The 25,170-nt window shown below is 43.2% G+C and overlaps 1 protein-coding gene across 3 annotated transcripts in view; it reads left to right on the top strand.

Annotated features, from left to right (window-relative positions):
• The window catches only part of LOC138246130 (manganese-dependent ADP-ribose/CDP-alcohol diphosphatase-like), a 184,303-nt gene that overhangs the window by 87,284 nt on the left and 71,849 nt on the right, over window positions 1-25,170 (top strand). For all 3 annotated transcript variants that reach the window (XM_069200399.1, XM_069200398.1, XM_069200400.1), the window contains 3 exons: window positions 9,834-9,925; window positions 15,313-15,956; window positions 16,296-16,412. In XM_069200399.1, the coding sequence (XP_069056500.1) occupies window positions 9,915-9,925; window positions 15,313-15,956; window positions 16,296-16,412 (772 nt within the window). In that variant the 5' untranslated portion in view covers window positions 9,834-9,914. The remainder of the gene's footprint in view (window positions 1-9,833; window positions 9,926-15,312; window positions 15,957-16,295; window positions 16,413-25,170) is intronic.

Here is a 25,170-nt window from a genome sequence, read left to right as displayed (position 1 = left end):
CAGTGGAATCTGTGAACTAAGTTCACATTTGTGTTTGCCCGGCCGTCTCAGGCTGGCCAAACACACATGCGCACTAACCCCAGAGCAGTGTCTGAGCGGCAGTCCAAGCCACTCACATCAATCCTGACGCTGCTCTCATGCTAGGTTTAGCAAGTTGCGATAAGTAGAGAATGTTCTGATTTTATAAAACAAATAATGTTCTTAGTGCAATTTGGACTGGTGCACATTTGGCATATTCGTGTATTGCAGGACAGACTGCTTTAACTTGAAAACATCCCTTTTCTGCGACACAATGCAGCCATGAAGGAGCAGCAAAAGCGTTAGACAAGTTCAGTTTCGCTACTGCAAGAAACTGGGTGCAAACAGGTCTGACATGTCTCGGACTGTTCTAAAAGGTATCAAAGGTGGAAGTAAAAATGAAGTGTACATTTGCCGAGTTTCCCCATACAACCAAGAAACAAATCCCAAATGGGTTTCTCTTCAATATGCAAACTTGTTGCTTTCCAATCAAAAACAAATTACGCTGCTCCAATTAGATACCAGTCTGATGAAAAATGATCATCAACTTATTTCTACACTGAAATGTAACAACACTTACCAGGGCCTGGGAGCACGCATACTGTGCTGGAGAGGATGCAAAAAATCTGTCTGCCCTCTTCAGTCTTTCCTCCCGTTCCCACTGTACTAGTGACTCAGCAGGTAACAAAAACATGGCCAGTCATTGTAAAGGCTTAAAAATAAAGACATACTGTGATTGGCCATGTAGTACTCCCTCCCCCACACTGCCTTCTGTGCACGGGTCAAAGAAGACAGGCACGCCTAAACTGCTGTAAAGATAATCAATCTGTGCATTGCTCTCATGCTGTTTATAGTTGTAAAAGGCATGAGAGCAATGCGGAGATTGATGTGAGCAGGTGAATCCAGACTGGGGGACCTGTGCTGTGTTCCCTTGGCTCCTTTGCAGCGTGAGTTCATGAAGCATTAAGTGCGCATTTCAGGCTGGTCAGAGAAAGACCTGTCCAAACTGACATGCGCACTTGGCTTAAAACCTGCTGTCTGCTAATCACCAGGACTGGCCATGCCTTGCCCTGGCAACTGACTTGTAAGCAGCACAACGCTGCAGTAAATTGATGTAATTTCTAATTTATGCTAATGCATGAGTGTCACTCATAGGAGGAGGGGGGGCAAGATCCCTTTGCCCTAAAGAAGGAAACTCCCTTGCTTAATGGAGCTTGGAATACTAAACTATTTCTATCTATCTTCTGATGTGATTACTTTTCATGGGGCCAAAATGAGATCCAAGGAGCACCAGAAACGTTAATTTCATGTTATAATATGTCATTGTCACTGCTTCTTCAGGCTTCTAGGGGGGGAGGAGGGGGGGAGGACGGTGTTTTCGGTTCAGGGACTGTCATAAGTCAAGCTTAGGTACAGTTCCCAGGCCGTACTTCAAAAGTAGGGCTCCCGTTTTTATGGTATTCATGTTTTAAACTTTCCATGTATATCTGTATTTTTATTGGCTAATTTCATCTGTCTTTATTTATATTTCTTTTATGTTTTGTGAAAAAATGGCATAGCGTAATTTTCAGCTTGTTGTGATGCTACTGTTGCTAGGGCTGTGTGAAATTCACATAAATTGCATTTGCGTAAATATGTGAAAATTATTTGAAATTAAACACAATTTTGCAAAATGCAAACCAACACTTCGGTCTATATAGAAACACAAAATGTAGTGTTAAAAAAAGTCAGCAGCCACTTGCCTTCTCGTCATTCACGTTGTTCTTGTGCGCTTGCCAAAAAAGATTTGCAATAAACAGCATTTTATTACGTGGCATGGCATACTAACATAAATTCCGGTATTTAGTGTAACCAGTATAACATTAAACTATGTGCGATTACGCAAGCATAACATACATTTTCACCTGAACCTAATTGTTGCTAACTGATGTACAAGTCTGCTGTTTACTAGATGTTTAGTATGACTTGGTTGTGAATTTGCTAATGTGGTGAGACTTTCAGCCATAGATCTTTCCTAAGGACAGTTTTAGTTGTGGCACTGCTCACGTAATGAAGAAAAAAAACAAATACACAGAGAGAGGCTTTGGGTCATTTCCTTCAGCCATTGCTTTGTTGGAAGTGTCAGTCACTTTTTGGATCAGCCGACACAACAGTTATAGGATATTGAAGGTGCCAGTCATCAAGAGGGATGAGAAGGGTGATCGCTGAGCAGGGACGGACTGGGACAGAAAATAAGTCCAGACACCAAAATAAAAGTGACCATCGTTAGCAAATCCGATAGCTCAAAAAGTGCTCCACATTTGCAAATCTGGGTAGTCTTTCACGCTGTATACTTGTTTTGCAAAGTGTGAGATACTGCATGCATTTGCACATGCTGCAGGTAATGCTTGTGGTAATATCAGGGAAATCATCATTAAAAAACAGCCCAACCAGGTCGTAAAGCAGGTCTATAAACAGCAAATAAGAACAGCCTACATACTGACTTGTCAGACCAGACATTCGGGCACTGCCAAATGTCACTATCAGTCCAATCCTGTAGTTAAGAGGCAAAGGAGCCCACCTCTGGCCTCATCGCCTCTCCTTCATGGAGCTAATGTGTGAGGCCAGTGCAGGTGGTGAGGCCAGAGACACCCAACATTGTCTCACACATGGGCAGTCAGCTAACTCAGCTGCAGCCTCCCTTGTGCCGCCACACACACACAGGGTGATGGAAGCAGAGTCTGAAGCAGTTGGAGGAGTTCAGCAAGCAGCAGGGAGTGACTCTGAGTCTGGCCGGGCACAGAACCTATATTGCGAGGACGTAGAGCTCCTAAACCCCCCAGGAAATACGTATTCTGCACTGCCTATATGGGAAGCCACTGAGCACTCATCACCCTTTCGAAGCACGAGTGTCACCTCCAGAGTACCTGGGAAGCTCTGGAGGTTACGCTCCTATCACACTTAGCATGGCGGCCTACACATGCAAAATGTAGCAACATTGTCATTCTGTGGTTGCACTTTTATTGAGGCACTGATTCATCATACCTGTTCTGTCTGAAAATGGAGGCAACAGCATCCTGGTCTCTCTGAAAATGGAGACAACTAGCCCGGACTGGCACTGGCTCGTGCTGCTGCTGTTTGTGCTGCTTCTAGTCAGGAACCAGGCATGCAGGGCCTTTTACGATAAGATGCGGACAACTGCACTTTCAAAGCTACGGTGCAGTTGTCTGGCATGTATGAGGTGTTGGAAAGGTACCACAAGCAAAGGCAGGGATAGGTGCTGCGCCAAAGAAGGGCACAGAAGCAAGGCAAGAATGGCTGTGGGGAATGCTTTAACATTCAGCAGAACAATATAATTTGTATCAAGAACTCATAAATGCAGAGACCGTGTTCGTTGCAGCCCGATGGTCATATTGTTTTGCCACTAGTGGTTGGGGAGCATGATGGACATAACCATGCTGTTTTATAGCTCTGGTGGAACTATTCACCTCTTTCAACCAACAGAGTGTTTCTCCCCAGAGCTGTGTTAGCGCGCCCTTGGCTTATCTAATTTATCATGATAATAGTAAGCGGACGCAATATTGAATTCAGCAGAGCAAAACACAATAATAATCAATCAGTGCAAAACATTAGAGAGTCAGTAAAGAAAGCATCATGACCAATTTGGCCACGAATAACCACACCTTTTATTATCAATTAAAATGTTTATTTCCCTATATTAACAATGCTAAGGTCACGAAAATTAGTCTCAACACCAAATGGTACAAGTAAGGAAACATCACAGGCTTTCAAATTGGCCTGACAAATCTTAGTTTAAACAAAGGAATAAGAACTATAAACTCAATAGCAAAAACACTCAGTAATAACAGCAATATTTGAGAAAGAGATATATAATACATTTGTTCAGCAAGCAGATTAACATCAGTTCATTGGCATGACGTAACACTTCACTAAGCTCAGATTAGCATTAGCATGTTGGGCTTTATGCAAAAGTTTTAGTAAAATTAATTTAGAAAACATCTACCTATGGCGCTATCAAAACAGCAGTAGTATTCAAACAGTGGCAGTTGGTACATGAAAAGAAAAGACAAATAACAACACACAAACAATACATTTACCTATCCTTAAGGTAATCAGCAGCCAGGTTATTACTTTATCAGAGGGACATCAGTGCCAGCATCAAGACAGGAACAGGGAAAGGGGGACGGTTTAGAATTTGGACTATAAGATTACTAAACCATCAGAACATTAGTTCAGTATTGAACAGGCATAGTAAACTCAGAAAATAATAAAGCACCAGAACGTTAGTAGACTGACTGGCAAAGCAAGAAGTGTCAAAGTGACAGATCACACCAAGTACACAAAGTGAAATCTCTGGAAACCAGGAAAGAATGAGCTTGAATGGCGAATGACAACTGACTCTCTCTTCTCACTACCCAAACATTAAATTAAAATTACTAAACATTTTCCATTGGTTGAAAATGTCATGCGAAGAAAGAACATCCAATTACAAAAACATTAGATATCAGAAATGCACAAAAGGTGATACAGTAATTATTTGCAAGTCACTGGTTCGTTTCTGCTCCCTTTGCGTAACTCAAACTTATACTAAATGTATCTTGCACACTTCCTTCTCCAGCTGCAATCTGTGGGGTCTTTGTTTGGTATGTTCCAAATATGCTGCGTGACAGGTTGTTACAGAAAACTCAGTATTCTCAAGAGAAAAAACATAAGTTAGAAACATACCTACAGACAGATATGCAAATTCAATTAATGGAGTCTGTTAAACAACGGACATGACAGCATATAAATGTAACAACAGTAGGAACACCAGGAGTTAGATTACTTCTCATTGTGGCCTTGTCTGCTTGAGGCCCAGCAGAAAACAAGAAATACTCATATTATTTTAGCATTTATTTTAACAGAGAATATGTTCTTAAAGAGACAGAATATGTTCTCATTACAGCGTTAGTACGGTATTATAAAACATGTTCAGGCCTTTCACTTGATGGTGGCTAATCAAAAAGGCACTTTGTGTGTTGCATATTAATTTTCGACTTTTAATGCATTTTATAAATTAAATCACACCCAGAAATATATGTAGAAAATCATTATTGAATTCTATGCGCTCACAGTTGCTACTTCATCAAGTGCAAATCTACCTTTTCAACTCCATGTACCAACTTCACCGCGTCTGCACCTTCTCTCTGTACTACAACTTTACCAGCTGCTTTGTTAGCTCACTAGCATCTACCTGCCTGCAGATAGACAGTGATGGTGAAACAGGATTGTAAGAACAAACAATAGAATGTCCATGTAGCACCACTGACACATGCAGTGTTTGAGGTGGATTGTTAGGAAGAATGAACAGTCCCTCGTTCCGAACTGAGTATTTTATGTAGTTTTGTGACTAACTATTAATATAAAGACACTAGCACCACACATCCAATGTAAAGCAGTGCCCACTTCCAAATTATGCTTTGGAGTTGGTATGATATCATGATAAAGGGATCAGACGGTGCGTGGCCAAGCCATCATGGCCGTGTGGACCTAATCTACCCGAGCTGTGCCACATTTTTGGGGAGAATGGCAGCTCTGGAAATCCGTGCACACTGAAACTACTGGCACTGGGGGTCATATTCACCAGAGATGCTGGGGGGCCTGATAAAGAAGTGAACGACGCCTCGCCGTGCTGATTTGAAGCCCGGAGTCCTGAGGAATCGCTGCCAAGAGGGATCGCACCCACCATTACTGATTGACACGACATCTGGGGATGAGTGGTGACACAGTGTAAAGGCTGAAATTAGGGCATTCTCCCCCTTTAACTAAGAAATACAAGCACACCCTCTTGCAGAAGACTTAACATGGGCGGGGGTCAGTATTCAAGACCTACTGAGCGATAGGCTGGCAAATACCTGACTTCATCATGGCGGCTGCTCGGAAGCATCCCTCTTATCATGCAAAAGCTTAGGGAAGGCCGGCAGAGTAGGAGCAGCACAGCAATTGCGGGTGCCGCACGGGCAAAACTTGATGAGACCTGCTATGGGGCCTCCTCCACTCTCTGTAAGTCGAGCAGCCAGGTGGGGGCAAACAACCTCAAGACACTACCGCCTATCCCTGGAAATTGCATCCAGTGGCCTTACACACACTGCTACACCTAATGGTGTAGCGAGCCATGCACACATACATCTGAAAGTAAAGGTTCGACCCACTACAGCCCCCTCAAAAACCGCGTCTCTAGATGAACAAGGGGAATGAGAAGATTATACATGCCACCAAAAAAAAATACAAGATAACAGAGTGTTCAGCTACTTTCAACTGGCGGAGGCCAGGGAGACCCGCCTGCAGCACCCAGAGCTCAACACTATGGCGCTAACAAAAAACAACTTGCTAGCTTCGCTGGAGGAGTTTAAAAAAGAGCTGCAGGAAGAGTTGAAAGGAGACAGGACCAGTCCTTTTGATGCTTTAGTCTCCAAAAAAAACCTTAAACTTGCATCACTCCAACAAGATATGGACTCTGTGGGGAAGCAATCACTAGATTTGGAAACGCAGTGTAAGTCTATGGAGCTGCGCCTGGAGAAACTGGAAGATTTCAACACTCAGGTCTGAGATCATTTGCACACTACCCTGTTAAAGTGCAAAGATCTTGAAAATCGCTCCAGATGGGACAATGTTCATCTTACAAATTTGGAGGAGGGAACGGAGGGTCCAGATCTCGAAGCATTTGTTTTGAGACTCTTTGCAAACTCATAGGAGATCCTCAAGTTAAAATTAAGATGGAGAGAGCACACCAGGTAGGACGCCAACGCTAGCGGAGTCATGATGACCTGGAGCTGTGCTGGTAAAATTGCACTCGTTCAAAGTGAGGAAAGAGATTCAGAAGGCAGCTCAGAAAGCAGACACCATCTCCTTCCAAGGAACGACATGCTCGGTCTATCCGGATATTGCACCCATCACACTGGCAAGAGGACTCCAATTTAGACCGGTTACTGACCAACTTCGCAAGAACAACGTGAAGTATCACTGGACCTTCCCATTTGGACTCTCTTTCTCCTACCTGAACAAATCTTATCATTTCACTGAAGTGGGGTAGGGGGCGAACCTCCTGGGCCTGGCACTGACAGATGGCACCAACCCGGACAACACAAGTGAATCACTCAACACACATCCTAACCCCAGGGGTGACCGGAGTGCATGGCTTTCTCCAAGACATCCTAAGAAACAGGAGAAAAAAGGGAATTGTGGACCTTCAGCTTCCCCTACACGAACCTAAGCTCTACCAGACTGAGTAACGCTTCGGAGGATGTACTTTCATTCTGGCTTTGGTGCTGTGCCTCACTGGGGTTGGAACGCAGAGGAGGGACTCTTTGAGGTTCTAGGCGATTATGAGGGACCCAGTACACAGGGACATTGGTGTTCCTGGAACGCGATAGGGCCTCGATACAGTTTTTCACCACACTGATATACCTAAGCCTCACATATATGATCATCCACTCAGAATGCTACGGCGGACACTGCCAGACCGCCTAAAATGTTCTATTGTTCTATCACTGATAGACTACTTATGGAATTAGAGGTCCCAAATTTTTTTAAGTGTTTGTTTCTCTTTACCAAGAGTGACCCCTTTCAGGGGTACTTGAGAGTTTGCACTCAAGGCCGGAATCAGAATTCCAGGCGGGAAGCGGGAGAGCAGGGGAAGAAGGGGAAAGCTGAGGGTGGGGGTGAGGAAGTGGAAATGAGTATATTTGCTAGACAGGCAAGGTGCAATTCACATTAACATGGAATGTGAGTGGCCTTAACTCCCCTCCAAGAGGCAGAAAATATGGAAATACCTCCTAGATGTGAGTATGATATTGTGGCCATACAGGAAACTCATCTGATACGTAGTGAAGGAGGAAGACTCTGACATAAGAGATGCCCCATAGTGTATAAATCATCACATATTACAAAACAATGGGGTAGCCCTTTTTTTCAGGCCTCTCGGGCCTTTCAACCCTCTGCTCACAAACCTGAGAAGGAAGGGAGATTTCTGATGGTGATTGGCAAAATCACAGGCCGCCCATGCACGATTGTCAATATATATGCTCCTAATACGGCACAGGCTTCTTTTGTTCAAAACTGGCTCAAGCAGAAAGGGGAATTTGCTGAGGAGAAATTATTTTGCTGGGAGATTTTTATTTGACAAGGGATCAAGGCGTAGAAAGCTCCCACCCAGTGCTGACACCCACAGCAAGCTTCTCCAAAACATTGAAAAAGACTGTCTGAACTGCGGCTAATTGATACTTGGAGACCTGTTCACCCACACACTAAGGACTATACCTTTTTCTCACTCCCACCACACCTACTCCTGACTTGACTACATATTTACAAGCCAATCCCTTGCCCATAGTGTTGTCATCAGAATTCCACTCTATAACCATTTCCGACAATGCTCCAGCCAGCCTCTTTTAGATTACACCTAGAGAGAGAAGATGGTTCTTCCCTGCTCCTCTCACGGAAGACAGATTGTTCCGCGATAAAATTCGTAAAACTATTGGGGAGTTCTTTACTCTGAATGACCCTCAAGATACCAACATAGCTACCAACTGAGATGCCTTTAAGGCTGTCATTAGAGGGAAGTGTAGTTCGCTGATGTCAACCTTTGCCAAGCAAAATACCCAGGAACGCAAGACATTAGAGACTGAACTGAAGATAGTGGAGCAGGAACACAAATAATCCTCCTCTTTATGAACTCGAAGGAAAGTTTCAACACTCAGTGGGAAATTAAATGCAATCTACATGAACAGAGCAGGGTTTACCATAATTCGGCTTCGACATGAGGCATACATGCAGGGAAACAAGATAGGACCAAGACTAGCCTGACAACTGAGGTAAAACTAGGAAAAAGGGCCTCTCCTCTCTCCTCTCTTGTTTGAGCTTAGTATAGAACCTTTGGCAATAAAGGTGCAGTGGGAGGAGGAGGAGATTAGAGGCATACCTTTTGGATCTACTACCCATAAGATTTCTTTTTTTTTGCAGACAATGTGCTCTTATCCCTAACATCACCTAAGACTTTGCTCCAAGCTTTACAACACACAGTTGCCAAATTTGAGGGAGCTGTAGGGTACTGGATTAATTTACCCAAATCCTACCCCCTAAATTTAACTCTCCCCCTACCAAGATGGATCACTTGATACTTAGCTTCCCCTTTCAATGGGCAAAAAAGAAACTTGCACATCTAGGTACTAAACTAACCCTTGCACTTCCGACCTTTACAAAGCCAATTATCCCCCACTTATTCAACAACTCTAGATGGACTTTAAGAGATGGGTGCCGTTATACTTGATCTGGTTAGGGCGTATTCATGCTCTCAAAATTATGGTTTTGCTGAGATTTTTGTGCCTTTTTCAAGGCCTACCTGTCCCATTGGAAAAACGTTTTTTTCTGCCCTACGAACTCTCCTAATGAAATTCGTTTGGCAGGCAGGAAGGGCCCGGCTTCCATACCGAGAGCTCCGCCTCCATGTTTTCAGTATGGTTTCTGGACTACTTTTTCTCTATCAGCGATCATTTTTTTTCCCCCCATTTAATGTGTCAAGAAAAGTCTGGTTAGGAGTTTACAACACTAGTAGCTCTAACTCGATGAAATGCGAGACCCATTGTATTGCAAATGCTTGGTTTTCCTGTTGTTGCCACTTACAATTGTGGAATCATTTTTGTGATTTGAGGTATGCTTCTCTGTAAGAAAGGGTGTGTAAGATCGAAATAATGTTTTACAGCTCCCAAATCTTACAGATATCTTAGTGCTTGAATTTCTGAAGCAATTTGTTATGTTAAATCTTTCTTTTATTAATGCAGGAGTCCAGTTGAGAGAGGACATTTCACCTCATCAGTATTAACTCTCCAAATACTGAAACATTTGCACAACTGTAGACAATCATGTTCCACAGGTAAGGACATTTTAATTTTGATCTGTAAAGGTGATAAAATAAATGACATTTTTCAAAGAATTCTCAAGATTAAGGGGCTCATTATGAACACGCAGGAAGCCCCACCATGTTATACCGGTGGTCTTTCCATAGACCGCCAGCCCCCTTGACACCCCGCCGGCCACATTACGAACATTCTGCTGGGCCGGCTGGTGGAATACAGTGTTTTCGTCCACAGGCCCAGCAGAATGCAGGGCCCGGGACATTGCCGACGGCTCCACATGGAGCTGTCGTCAATGCCTAAGTGCGGCGGGTGCAGCAGCACCCGTCGCGCAGATCACTGCCTGTAAATCGGGCAGTGACCTGCATGACGGGGCACTGCATGGGGGCCCCTGCACTGCCCATAAAAAGTGCATGGGCAGTGCAGGGGCCCCCAGAGGGGCTCTGGAGCACCCCTTCTGCCAGCCTTTCCTTGGTTGGTTCGAAACAGGGTTCATTATCTGGAGGGCAGCACTGCTTGCAGTGCTGCCCTGTCGGATAATGTAATCCGCCATCGTCAGGCTGCCTGTCAGCGGTAGTCTGGCAGTGGCAGATGTGTTTATTATATGGCGGTCTGAACCGCCGGGTTCATAATGAGCCCCTAAGTGTTCACATTCCAGTGTATCATGCAAGGGCATGTATTTCTCTTACCTAAGGGTCTATATAACTCCACCCCCAAAGCTGCCCGCTCCAAACAGAATGCATAAAGTACAATTTGTTGAGACTAATAATTTATTTACCTTGTAAATGGATATCATTTATGGGTGGTTCCTCACCCACAATGGAATATTTTTACGAACTGTGTCCTTAGTAGTATCTCAGATATATACCAGAGACCTGAATTTTTTAGAGCCACTGGAGTAGATAGTGACCAGTTCTGAATTGCATACTTTTTAGTGACCAGCTTCTCTCCTCTCTTCTGTAATGCTGATCTACTTCAGGATATACTGCATCCTACAAAGCGGCATAGCCCTTTGGGAAGCACAGGTTCACATGTTTACAACTCTGGTTTCTAACTGCATATTCAATACATACTCCAGTGGCCAGATTCCAAGATTAGAGATAAATTCCAGTCCTTCGCTAAATGGAGTTTGAACCACAAATGGATTTCCGAGTAGTGCGATAATTTTTGCCTCCATCCACCAGAACCTGGCAACATTTAGTACAGGAGAACACCCCAAAAAAGGGAAAACTTGCGGAATTCAGTGCTATAAATACTGTTTACACTTATGCCTGGTTCTCATGGTAAAAAAAAAAGTTGGAGATGGAAATATTTGCTGCACTCGGTAAATAGCCCACCGAGGTATCGGTATTTATGGTGTGCCATAAAAAGACCATCAGTATTTCACGTTATTCAAAAGTGAGGCTTAGTTCATTAAGGGCCATATGTACAAACACATTTTCCCATAGACACAGAATGGGTAAAACCCTTTGCTACATCTGGCCCTAAGTGTACACAAATTCCTTAGCCTCACCATCAGCATACAAGCTTGTTATTACTAACTTGTTCATGGATAAAACTCAGAATTCACAATGCGCTTTATCAGAAGGCTCTATGCAGTTCCGCATAAAAATCTGGGATGAGGTGCCATGTGCTTGCATCCCTTATCTTCTGATAGCTGCTTGAGTGCTAGAAAAAAATACACCTTTTTAAATTGTGCTTCAAACTGCTGTTCTGTTTCTCAGGCTGTAAATAACAGATGTTGTCCATTAGGTATGCAGATACCCAGGAGTTTTGTTTATTGTCTGTTTCTTCATCTGCCAACTGCTGCAGATGTACTGCGAACAGTCACAATTATGAAACCATATGAGATTGCTTATGTCTTATGACCTATATGTGCAATTAGTGTATATTTCCTTGAAGAACAATGAAACCAAGGCCTTGCACACGCATATCAGTCATAGCACATTGCATAAGTACGTAATGTCTGGTGCATATTTTATCATCATCGACACTTTCACTGGAACGTTATTTGGGTCCTGTATCCTGTTTTAGCATAAAAATATTTCAAACTCTTTCAAAATACTATAGTGTAACTCATATGATCTGCAAACAACCAATTCGTATTTATAATATACACATTAAATACCAAATAACAGTGATCCATTCGATCGAAGCCTACTAAGTAAAAACAGTTGATGAAAACATACTAAAAAACTCCTTTCATATAAACCTGGATCATTTTCCCTCTTGTGGTCCTATTTTCCATTTAATCTTCAAAAAACTAGATATAACATATATAGCACCACTGTTTCTAAGTTTGAACGCATTCCAGATCTTCTGAGAAGGGGAACTGCCCATCTATGCAGAGCCCTTAGAGAACTGCACTGGCTCCCGGTTAAACAGAGGATCCAGTTTAAATCAATGTGCATAGTCTTTAGAGCTCTACATGGGAAGGAGCCAGGTCTGCTTCAGCACAGACAAAAAAGATATGTGCAGAGGAAAGCCTCGCGCTCAGCATCTGCCAACCTTCTACATGTACCCAGATTCCGTAGCGCTCACCGCTCCTTCTCTGTTGCATCAGCATATATGTGAAATGTGCTCCCAGTTACTTTGAAAGGGCACTTTGAGCTGCTTTGTTTCAGGAAAGCTTTGAAAACATGGCCTTTTCCTAATTAGTAGCTGCCCCCTGGTTTTATATGTTCTCCTTTTTTGTAAAACAGGTTGCTGCAGCGGCAAGTTACCAGTTTTTCTTTGGTCTCAGTGCGGTTTACAAATGTTTATACAATACAGTACAAGAGGGCAAATCAGCATAAATTGCTCTGTTCTTCCTAGAACCTCTATATTACAGGCACACTTATTTGATTTTAATTGCACATTCTCTTGACTTCCTCCCAGCATTGAAACAATTTAGAGAAAGTACATTAATCTTAAGGTTAATATACATTAAGCATAACGGAAATTATCCTGTACTATCCAGATGTGTTTCAATGCCAATGCAATCCTTCACCTCCAAACAGTTGTGTAGTTTTGTGCCCGAGAATGCCACTTTTAGAAACTTTAGAGGTTTAGCTTGCTGTACCCTTCTTTGACTGATTTTTCCTCACATAGCAGTTGGTTCTTTCGAATAGTTTTCAATCCTCAGTGCTCGTAAGGTGTTCTGACATGCACAACACGGCAGTTTTAAGGCTCCTGTCAAGTCCGTAAGTTCTAACAATGCAATCCTATATACAGATGTTGTCTCTTTCATGCATAATGGAATTCAATTAACAAACGTCTTCAGTATTATAACATCTTCAATAGCCTTGGCATCTAGCTCCGTTGTTAGTTGCTTGTTTGTTTTAGGAGTGTTCATGGCTTAACAGCAGGCAATCTCTATATGATTTATTTTAAGCTATCTTTAGTTTCTCTCTATTATTGTGACCCCAGATATCACTCCCATAGTGTTCTTTGGCTGCTGCCTGGGCCTTATAAATATCTTTCACAAACTACATGTAAAAACAAACATGTCTTATTTATTTTCCCCATGCCCCTTTTTTAAAGCAGATGTAGGTTTCTCTGTTTGGGCAGCCCAGTTCAAATGAATAAAAAACGTATGCCAAAGTAGTCAACTGTATCATTATGCCCCAGTTCTAACCTGTGGTCCTTAAAGTAGCATTTTAATTTTAATCCATAAATCATTACCTCCGTTTTAGACTTGTTTACAATTTCATAGTACAGTTTCTGCATTAATCCTGTTTGTGTTAACAGTACAGCAAATAGCAGGACTGGAAAAGGCCTATTATTCCATTTTAGGTCATCAAGCGTTAGATCAAGTAAATATGATTTGAAGTTAATATAAAATTAACTAACATATGTCTAGCCATTACACCTCTCTGTTTTCCCCCAGATGATACTGATATACATTCAATCTTACTGACATAGTTTTACACTCGTCTTTTTATGCAGCAGTTCTCATAATTGGATCAGGCCCAAGTTCAGCCTTTCCCTCTTTAGTAGTATGCATATTTGTCTATGGTTAACATAATCAAATGTTGCTTTTAAATCAATAAAACAAGGTATATATTGTTTTTTCAGTCACAATATACCTTGCCAGTATAACAAATAACCTAAAGCATTGATTGATTGTGCCAGCTCCACAGCGGAAACCAGCTCAACTTTATCTCTTAATACTCCCCTCATCCACCCAGTTTTGGATTCTATTCAAAATCGGTCTGCCAGAACCTTTTGCCTATTAATGTAGAAGGGATGTTGACTATAATTTTCTGGGTCATTCTTCCTACTTTTTTTTGTATACAGATACATTTTTATAGTGGTCGACTATGGTAAAGGCATTATCCTTGACTTCACAACATCTTTAATAAATACTGTGAGTAGGGCAACCCATATTAAATAATCTTCCAAAAAGAGTTTAGTCTGTACAAATCCTGTTTGCCAGTGCCTATTTCCTTTTTGTACACTGAGGCACTATAAAACTTCACTAAACTAAAAGGGAGGCTCCCAGAACGTGCATCTTTAGAGAATCTGGGACTAAAAATAATAGTGACATATGTGTAAGACTTTAGATTTACCCTCCTGTGCTCCAGAAATGTGTGGAAATCACCTCTTGAGGAGGACATTTTAAAGCTGTAACAAATGTTACACAATTGTTATGGTTATGATATTATGTACGGACAATAATCTGTCCAGAATGCAATCATGGTGACTCTCCAGATTTTTCTATATGCCATTTCCCATACTTTTTGACAACCAGTAATATTTTTCTGAAAGCCATAACTTGCACATCTGGTACTAATTTAAAATGGGTAGCATTTTGCCCGAGTGGGACAGCATGTAGTGAAGCGGAGTTAAGGGAGTCATCAGGGAGAAATGGATTGCATAGAAATCCTGAGATTTTGTCTTTGTCGTAGGACCAAACAAGCAACATAAAGCACACCATTGTCAAATTAACCACTTAAGTTTAACCACTTTCCTAACAATTTATTTTTTAAATGCCAAACCTACATGTTTAATTTCATTGGAAATACTGTATTTTCTAAACATAAGAGATAGTATGCTTTAGTTAGCACCAAGCTAGCAGCCAGGCAATCCTGAAGGGGTAGCCAGGTGGACCAGTCTGTCCTTAGACCCTGTATTTGATAATGTGTGATCCCTGTCATTTAAGCCCTGCTTTAATCAAACATGTAATGTGGGCTGGCAGCCTTTCGCTGCTGAGCAGCGATTATGAAGGGTTATTAAAGAACTCTTTAAAATTATTTTCATAGCTGTAAGATCTTTATTTTGTAAGAAAAACTGCATTGAATTCCCATTTGGGAATATTAGCACCTTCTGAGAGCTGTGAAGTTTAATGCTTTAAATGTAAACATTCACACATAGTTTTCATGTAATCAAATTTGTTCTGTCTTTCTCTCTAATTCTCCTATTGCAGGTTTCATGTGACATGCTTGAAAGGGATTTGCTCTGAATGTAAAGAAAGCAGCCGGAGTCCCGAGCCATTCTTTACTTTTGGAGTTATAGCTGATATTCAGTATGCTGATAAAGAAGATGCCTTAAGTGTTTGGAAGACCAAAATGAGATATTACCGAAACAGTTATCATCTCCTTCAAAGTGCTGTGGAGGAGTGGAATGCTGAAGCTCGTCAGCCTAGTTTTGTTCTTCAGCTTGGTGACATCATCGATCGTGTCAACGTCAAGCTAAAAACTTCACAAAAGTCACTTGAGAAAATTCTGAAAGAAATCGATAAAAGCAAAGCTCCATTCCATCATGTGTGGGGGAACCATGAATTTTACAACTTCAATAGAGATTTTTTAATAGCTTCTCAGCTTAACACTAAAGAACTTGAAGACAAAATACCATTATGGTCCAGTACTGCAGCAAGAAAGTGTCCAGCAAACAGTGACCCAATGCAGTTTTATGCATATCATTTTAGCCCCTTTGCAAAATTTCGTTTCATTATAGTTGACACCTACGACCTCAGTGTTATTGGCAGAGATCAGAGCAGCCCAAAATATAAGCAGTCGGTGGATTGCATAATGTTTACAGAAAACCCGGAGAACTCCAAAGTCAGTCAAGGTATTTATTAGCTCTAAGCCTTGTTGCAGTGCATGTTGATGGGAATATAAGGGCAATGAGAATTTAAGAACAGGGACTTCAGTCTTTATGCTTGTTTCTCACTGTTACTTTGACTACTTCCTTGCGACTTACTATCTATTTCGCCTGCTCATTCAGCATCCTCTCTGTGCTTTTTATCTGTGTACTTACTCACCCTCTTTTAATCCGTCTCAATAACCTTTTTAGAATTGTTATTTATTTTTATATAGGGATCATGGACGTGATACATCTGTATCTATTGGCACACCCTAAAGTGTATAATGCTAATTTCTTTATAATAAACATTACTTTTTATTGTAGATTTGTCTGAAGAATATTGCTTGGAATTCAATGGAGGGTTCAGCAATGAACAGCTGGATTGGTTGAAAGAAGTGTTGACTTTTGCAGATAAGAACAAAGAGAAGGTTGTAATAGCTGGTAGGTATTTTGTGTTAATTTATTATTTTTGCAGTGGTAGCACCAAAGAATAAAACTATTTTGAAGTTTCAATGTTGTTACAATTCCAAATTTTTTATTTTGTGTTGGGACTGGAAAAAGAATGACATTCGGTTAAAGGGCTTCTATAGTATATGGGAGCCAGACACAGCCTTTATGACCACCACCCTAACCACTATTATGTATGTACCATCTGTATTCACACCTTACTTATCTTTATGTCCACTGACATATCCTTTATTAGCTTAGATAGTGTTAGCACTTCTGTTTTTTGAAGCCATGAATCAACTGAAAGTAATGATCATTCTGTCTTTGTTATTTAGTAATAAGTCCTCTTGTGTCCACTACGGCCTGTTTCAATGTCATCCTCACATTTTAGCAACTTGTCTCTAATAAAGTCCAGTTAACGTTTTGCATAATTTCACCATTACCTAAACATACAGCATGTCGATGACGAAGCAAATGGAGGCCAATGCATATGAGGATGACATCTTCAACAAAACAACACTCTGCACCTCCCAGTTTAAAACACAGGTGTCCCTTTTGCATGTGTTGAGCTGCAAATGTCAAAAATCACCCCAAAACTTTATTTTGGTTCAAAGAGCCAACATAATCCTAGACGTCAAGGATGCTCACGCCACAATAGCTTGCCAAAGAAAAGCATACTCCAATGTCCAAAGTTTTGCACTACCCCGTGAGACACTGAGAAGGACTGACTCACTGAGACACCGAAGATAACTAAGACAAAGCCTAAAACTCATGTGTGGGCTCAGATGTAATTTTTTGGACATTTTGCTCTCTAAAATTCTGTTTTTAAGTTGTCTTGAAATAAAGACTGGAGCTTTTATGGAGTTTATATGAATGGTTGCTACTTACTTATTGCCTTTAGTGCCATATAGGTATATAGGGCAGCAACCAAGGACCTTCACATATGCCATGGGTATATTTCTGTACTCTATCCCAGCTGTGGTTCAGGATCTTTATTTCTGTTTCCACAGAACAGCTTCAGGTGTTCTTTTGCCTGCCTCTCCTCATTTGCCTTCTGAGGTCCAGTGGAGAACTGCTCTTGTGATGGAGTCATGTTATCTTCTGATGGTGTGTCCTATCCATCTCCATCTTCTTCTAAATTCAATTAATTTCAAATATCTTTAGTCAGCCAAAGCCATAAAAGCAGAACATCATCAACAAAATAGAAGGAAATCAGCATATCAACCAAACATAACATTCTTACAGTAAAAAATAGGGTCTTCCTAAACAAATTGCAAAACATATATGTCATAGGTATTTAAAATGCATAATGTTTCCTAATTGTTAGAGCCACTCTTCTAAAATTTAAAATTGCATAACGGATATCTAGTGAGCCAAGGCACTGAAGAAACATTGACCGATCCTCGTGCTATCTCAAATTTGTATTATGCAGAATGGGAACCAAAAAAAGAACACAGAGTAACTGAATACAAAGCGCAAAACAATGAGAGGTGACTTGTGCTCTGCAAAGAGACATTTTCACAACAGCTTGGAGACAAATTGTGTTGCCAAACACCTTGCAGTGGGAAGGCAAATTTAAAGTGTAATGTGCATAGTCTAAAAAGTGGAAGATGAAAGCGCTGCCCTCTGGATTACGACCCGCGTTTCCTCCAGCCTTTCCGCTGCGGTAGCGCTGCCATGCAAAGGCTAACAGAAAAGGGGTGCTGGGGGGCCGCATTGGGGCCCCTGCATTGCCTATGCGCTTGGCATGGATGGGCCCCCATGGACAGAACCGTTGTGCTTTTCACTGCCCAAATTACGGGCAGTGAAACGCGTGAAAAATGCTGTTGTACCTGACGCACTTCAACATTCCCGCCGGCTCTATTACGAGCTGGCATCAATGTTTTGGTTTGTTTCCTGTTGGACCAGCGGGTGGAAACCCTGTCAGCCCAGCAGGAAGCTCGTAATAGGTACCACAGTGGGACAGCCGCATATGCAGTCATCCTGACGTGGGACTTTTGCGGGCGGTGGATAATGAGGCCCTCGGATTCTGCCAGTGGCTATCACAGTGAATACTGTCAAAGGTTTTCTCAAAATATCAAAATCAATTAAGTGGCTGTATAATTGTCACTACATGCATGTTGGGTAGATTAAGGATTTGACCAGCCCACCTTTTACCTTTGTGGAACCCAGCCTGTTCTTCTCTTAACTGCTTATCCATGGCATCATAATTATGGTGTATAATGATTTTCACCGGGATTTTACCCAGGATTGAAAGAAGGGTGATTCCACACCAGTTGTTACAGTTGGTTAATGCTCCCTTCTTTGGATTCTTGATGATGATGCCGTGGTTCCAATCATCTGGTAAGTTCTTTCCCTCTCAAAAGTAAACCATGGTTGGAGGATCTTGCCTGATGTTTCAGGGTCTGTCTTGAAAATCTCTGCATTCAGGGTGCCTTGGCCAGGAGTTTTTCTGTTCTTGAGAGATCAGATGTCACTGACGATTTCTTCTTTTTGTGGTGGGGCAATGTTCGTATCTAAGTCTGTCTCTGCGTCTTGGATGTCTGCTTCGCTTGTTGGTGCTGGTCTGTTCAAAATATCTTTCAAGTGCTCTGCCCAACATGCTTCCTGCCTTTTCTCTATTGTGAGTAGTCTGCCTTGCTTGTCCATAATAGTTATGTTGTATGTTGCATGAGATTTACCATAGGCGATTCTCATGATCTTCAAGGCCTTCCCTTGTTCTCTTCTACTGGCTGCCTACTTGTCTGCTTGCGTCATTCTTTTGACTGCTCTGTCTTCCTGTATGTATTGTTGGTTGTATGTCTCCTGCAGCCTCTCAGATTTGGCCTTCGGTGTCTTATTTGCTGCCCCTGCCTTCAAATGCTTGCCATGTGTCTTCTTGCCCCCCAAGCATGTCTTACTGCTCTTCACATATCTTGGAGAGTCATATTCTGATTTCTTGTTGACAGCCTCTTTAGCTAGCTCAGACTGTTGGCCTTGTGTCAAACGTGGAGGGTAAGTAAATCACGCTTTTTCTGCTCTCTGCCCTTTGACCTGTCCTATTTTAGCGACCCTCCTAGGAGACTAGGATCCCACCGGCATATCACTAAAGATCACTGAGACATTCAAGTCTCCATGCCACTTCAAGGTGGCGATCCTCCTCCAATGTGAAGAACTTTAAGACAAGGTTATTTTGTTATGGGCTTTGAATTCTTTGTGCTCAACATCTGTCATCTTTTGAAAGCGTTAGTTATGATGCCCTCATTTTAAAGGGCAACTTCATCTGCTGACTCAGATTCTTTCCAGTGTCTGTTGACAGTAGTACATTTTGATAAATAGCCCAATGCAACATGGGGCCTCATCAAGATCCTCCTTCTTCTTGATGCTCTTCAACCTTAATACGTAACATAGAAGTTCCTCAGTTATTTAGTTTGCCATTCCACTTTCTGTCGATGTTACCCAAGGTATTATCTGTTCTTTAGATCACCGCAATCACATTTTCTCTATAGAGCTCACTGCTGAGGTCAATCTATCCCCCAAAATGTCAGCAGTTTACCAGTTGGCAATGGTAGCATTTGGAAAAAAAATCCAGAGTTTCACACATAGCACTGAGGTCACAGCAGGTGGTCTAGGTTTTTCTAAGTATTAGCCTCATCATTAGTTACAGTATTACAACTTTTGATTGCACTGGTGGGCGATAATATTCCAAAAGAAACACATTGATTCCGTGTGTTTGATTCTGGCAGTTAAGATTTTGTGACAGAGCTGCCAGGAGTGCTACGCCTTTAGCACTGTATTGAAATCTTTTAAATTCCAGAGCTGGGTATCTTTTGAACCATTCCAATTAAACAGATAAAGATTATGGATGCTTACACTGAGATGTGTTTAGCTACAGTATTAAATTATAGCGGATACATCTCTTGAACCATTGAGCTAGGAAGCATTTCAAGTTCTTGTAGTTGTTCCCCGAGAAAAGACTCTTCTTGTATAGAGAACCTAGTTTAGAAAGACCCATAGCTAAGTGAATAGCCTTAGAAAACACTTTTACAACATCCCAGACCATTGACCAATGAGCTACATGGCTGTTAAATTCCAGGAATTCAGTGATGAAAACGCTTAGGCCCTCAACGTATCAATCATCTGTGATTAAGGAACATTTGAAGGACTGTGAAGAGATTATAACTGAAGTCTGAGACTAAGATGGAGAAAAATGCAACCACTGATGCCTCGATTAATGGTTTACTAAGCAAGAAATAATTAATGTCAGATTAGGGACCATGAACTGGTGGGAAAAGGAAAACTGGGATGATGTCCGATTATGCAGTCGCCATGATTTGACCCACCCGAAGACCTCAGAGAGTGAAGCTGAAACCTGATGAACCAGACCCATCCGTCGGCGCCACTGTATACTGGTGGTGTCCAGAAAAGGGCTGGTGATACAGTTATAATCCTCAGTAATAATGAAGAAACACATCAAGGGAAGAAGCCTAGCAAAGAGATCATGGCACACTTTGGCTAAGCCCGTGGTCAGGCCATATATTCTACACACATTAACCCTGTTTAAATTTATGACTATAGTTCTGTGTAGCAAATCGCTTGATTGATACATTCTGAGATGTAGTGTAAAACAAATTGACCCTAAAATATTGATAAACATGTCTTTCCTTACATGCAATTGTGATCTCTTCTAAGGAAGCAAGATCGAGGTCTAAGTGCTGTAGTTGTGGCTTAACTTGTGTCTGCTTCTAATGAGCATTAGGACCATTTACGTTGAGGGGAAGAATTCTTACAAACAGAGTAATATACATTTACTGCCATTTATTCCAAATGATTTCTCTGCCCAACTTATTTTCTTTGCAAACCCATCCCTGGTTGGCCCAGGTCAGAGCACTTTCACACAACCTCACCCTCTCACTTGCCTCTACTAACCCTAACCTGCTTGAACCCATAAACCCATCCCACTGTATCCCAAAGATACAGCCCTACCAGTTGACTATATCTGCTACCATGCTTACAATTCTGCATCTGCAAAACATGGCTTAAGCTGGGTTGGTTTTTCGATATCCTCTCTCCCAGTAGCTCGATTAGTACTTCCCACCAGCCCCCTTATCTTGAATCCAGTGATCCTTTGACTCTTTGTAAAGTGTGTTGTAAGCATCCAACATGGTGGGATGAAATCCATATATGCATGTTGTATGTATACGTGTGTATAAATATATGTATATGACTTTGTCTTTATCTAGCTCAGCGTGGATAGCACTATGCTGATCCTATGCTTAAAAACTTTGCTAGATAAACAGACATTTAAGGTGAGCAAATCTAGAGTGTCGCTGGTGTTGTAGAGTGCTCCTTATTGGAGCTGCTCTCCACCTAAATTTGGGAACTACCCAGAGTTCTCGCTTGTATTTTGCATAATTTATGCGTCACTCTAACCCTGAAAGGGTCTTGTTTTGGTTTATACTGGTTGCTCCCTTGTGTCTGGACAAAGCTAAACCCCTCTGAAGAGCTCTAATGAGAGCGAAACACGTGTCAGGGGTTGCTTTACACATTCCAGGTTGGCATGGATGGTATTTGACCAGTCCAAAGCTGTAATACTGTGCCTGGAGTGGTAAATGGCTTTTGTCATTTTACAGCTCGGCAAGGATGACACTGTGTCAATCCTATGCTTAAACATTTTGCTGTACAAATGGCAAAAGACTTTGTCCCTCATGATGACATTGGTGGTAAAAGCTGCTTACCGCAGTGCAGAAGATCGCCAACACACCGCTGCGGCCGCAGAATTCCGCCACAGCTATTATGACCCACAGTTTGGACTCCGCCAAAATTCAGACACCCACACAAGTCCGCCGCACCAAAGGTCAGTGATAAACTGGCGATAACAAAACCTCCACCGTCACGCCAACAGAAATACACCCACACTATCACGACACACGAATCCACGCGGCAGTCTTTCAACCGCGGTATTCCATTGGCGGTACACACCGCTGCGCTCAAAATACACACACTCTTACAAAACACAGCCACATTGGACAATTCAAAATACACATACACACACCACTACCACACACTCAATACACTATAAAACACACACCCACATCACCCACAAACCCTTACGACCACAAATCACGAACGAAAGCCAGAGAGAGACACCTCCATCAACACCACTAGCAACCACAGGCACACAACACCATCCCCCACGTAACTTCCTCACACAACACCCCACTACATATCAGCACACATATCACCCCACACATCACCTACACCACCCCATGGCACGGCAAAGACACCCCAGGTTCTCGAAGGAGGAGCTCAGGGTCATGGTGGAGGAAATCATCCGGGTAGAACCACAGCTATTCGGATCACAGGTGCAGCACACCTCCATTGTAAGGAAGATGGAGCTATGGCGGAGAGTAGTAGACAGGGTCAACGCAGTGAGACAGCACCCAAGAAATCAGGAGGACATCAGGAAGAGGTGGAACGACCTACGGGGGAAGGTGCGTTCCGTGGTCTCAAGACACCAGCTGGCAGTTCAGCGGACTGGCGGCGGACCCCCACCTCCTCCCCCACAACTAACAACATGGGAGGAGCAGGTCTTGGTGATTCTTCATCCTGAGGGCCTCGGTGGAGTAGGTGGAGGAATGGTCTCTGGTAAGTCAAATCTTAACTATTACATCCCCCACCCTACCTGCATGCTATCACATACCCCACCCTCACCCCATCACTCCAACACCTCACAAATGTCCCAACATCACAAACCACCCATCCCAACACCAAGCCCTGCATGCAATACCAAAGCATGGACACCCATCACTAAAGCATGCCCACTGCACATACCCATACACCCCCCTAAACCATCATCACACAAGGTCCCACACAGGAATGCTAGCACTGGGGTACACGGTCGCCCACCCATTGCACACCTTGACACACACAGATGCAATAATCATGCCTTTATACCCCTGCAGGACCCCTACCAAACGTCACCGGACAGGAGGGTCTACACATGTCCACAACACCAACAGAAGAGGCCCACAGTGATGACAGCACCTCTGTCCAACTGGATCTAGATGACCAGCCCGGCCCATCAGGGACCTCGAGACAGTCGGTTCCCCACACCCAGTCACAGGCCACTACAGACCTTCCCCCCTCTGGAAACACCAGCACAGCACCCACCCAACGGGCCCATACCTCTGTCCCCAGGACACGTCAATCAGCTGTGTGTCCACCACTACAGGGAACCCAGGCTAACCTACCACCCCAACAACAACAGGGACCTGGGGGCAGTGGTAGTGGGCACACGGTCCAGGGGATGGAGGCCCAGGAACACAGGGAAACAGGGAGGGCTGCTGTGCGACAGGGGGCGGACAGGCCCTGGGAACCCACTCTCCACGAGGCCCTCTCCTCCATCAAGGGAGCCTACCACCACTCCCAGGAGACGATGGCAACAGTACTGGCCAAGTTTCAGGAGACCCAGCGCCTGCAGGGGGAACAGAATATGGGTTTCAGGGAGGAACTCAGAACCATCAGCTCCACCCTGGGCACCAACATAGGGATGCTGAAGGAACTTGTGAACACCAGGAGGGACACTGTGGCACTACAAGGGGCCCCTGACACTAGCATGGACGATGAACTGCCCACCACCTTCGCCGGCGCTAGTGGACAGGACGCCCTGCCACAGGACCACCACACCAGCACCCCACTCCCCGCAGTGGGAGAAACACCCCGCAAACGGTCGGTGAGATCCAGGACAAAGACAGAGCACGATGCCAAGACCCACTCCAAGAAATGAGACCACCTTGATTGTCATCCTACTGTCCCACTTTGTCACCCTGTCCATACAGAAACTGCCTCAGCTCCACTTCCTATGCCCATATGGGCAATGCACCTGTGAGACTAATAGACTGGACTCTGCCATGGACATTCCTCCGCCATCACCCCGCACCATTTCACTACCCCCTCCAATATTGAGCACTTAAACACACTTAAAGCACAAAACAATCTGGAGTCTGTCTGTGATATCTGAATACTGTATTAGCAATAACTGTGGCAAAAAGCTCTTTCATTTGTAATGTCAACATACCTATGTCACACAGCTCTAGTCCATGAGGAATCAAAGCACATGTCACACTGTGGGACCCAGATCTGTGAAATCGTAAGGGAAAGTGACAACTCAGTGACCATACACTGGGTGAAAAAGACAGACAGTAGAGAGGTAGTAGTGTATAAGTACATGTAGTAGGCAGGTTTGTATTCTTACCTGTGTTTCACTGGAAATATTGCTGGATCACTTAGTCCCTGTTGTCCATGTCTTCTTCCTCTGCTTCCTCGTCTTCACTGTCCATAGACTCCACAGCTGCAACAACACCGCCATCTGGACCATCCTCCTGCAGAAAGGGTACCTGTCGTCGCAAAGCCAAGTTGTGAAGCATACAGCAGGCCACGATGATCTGGCACACCTTCTTTGGTGAGTAGAATAGGGATCCACCTGTCATATGGAGGCACCTGAACCTCGCCTTCAGGAGGCCGAAGGTGCGTTCGATCACCCTCCTAGTTCGCCCATGTGCCTCATTGTAGCGTTCCTCTGCCCTTGTCCTGGGATTCCTCACTGGGGTCAGTAGCCATGACAGGTTGGGGTAACCAGAGTCACCTGCAAATGGCGAGGGACAACTGTTAGACACACACTAACCTGGGGGGATATCCCCAGACCCAGACAACCATTTCCACTGACTAGCTTCCAGGTGCTCACCTAATAGCCACACACAGTGCCTCTGGA

Source organism: Pleurodeles waltl, chromosome 7 (genome assembly GCF_031143425.1).
Source record: "Pleurodeles waltl isolate 20211129_DDA chromosome 7, aPleWal1.hap1.20221129, whole genome shotgun sequence".
In the NCBI taxonomy this organism is placed as follows: domain Eukaryota; kingdom Metazoa; phylum Chordata; class Amphibia; order Caudata; family Salamandridae; genus Pleurodeles; species Pleurodeles waltl.
The sequence above is the reverse complement of the archived record's forward strand: the minus strand, read 5'-3'. Positions and strand labels throughout refer to the sequence as shown.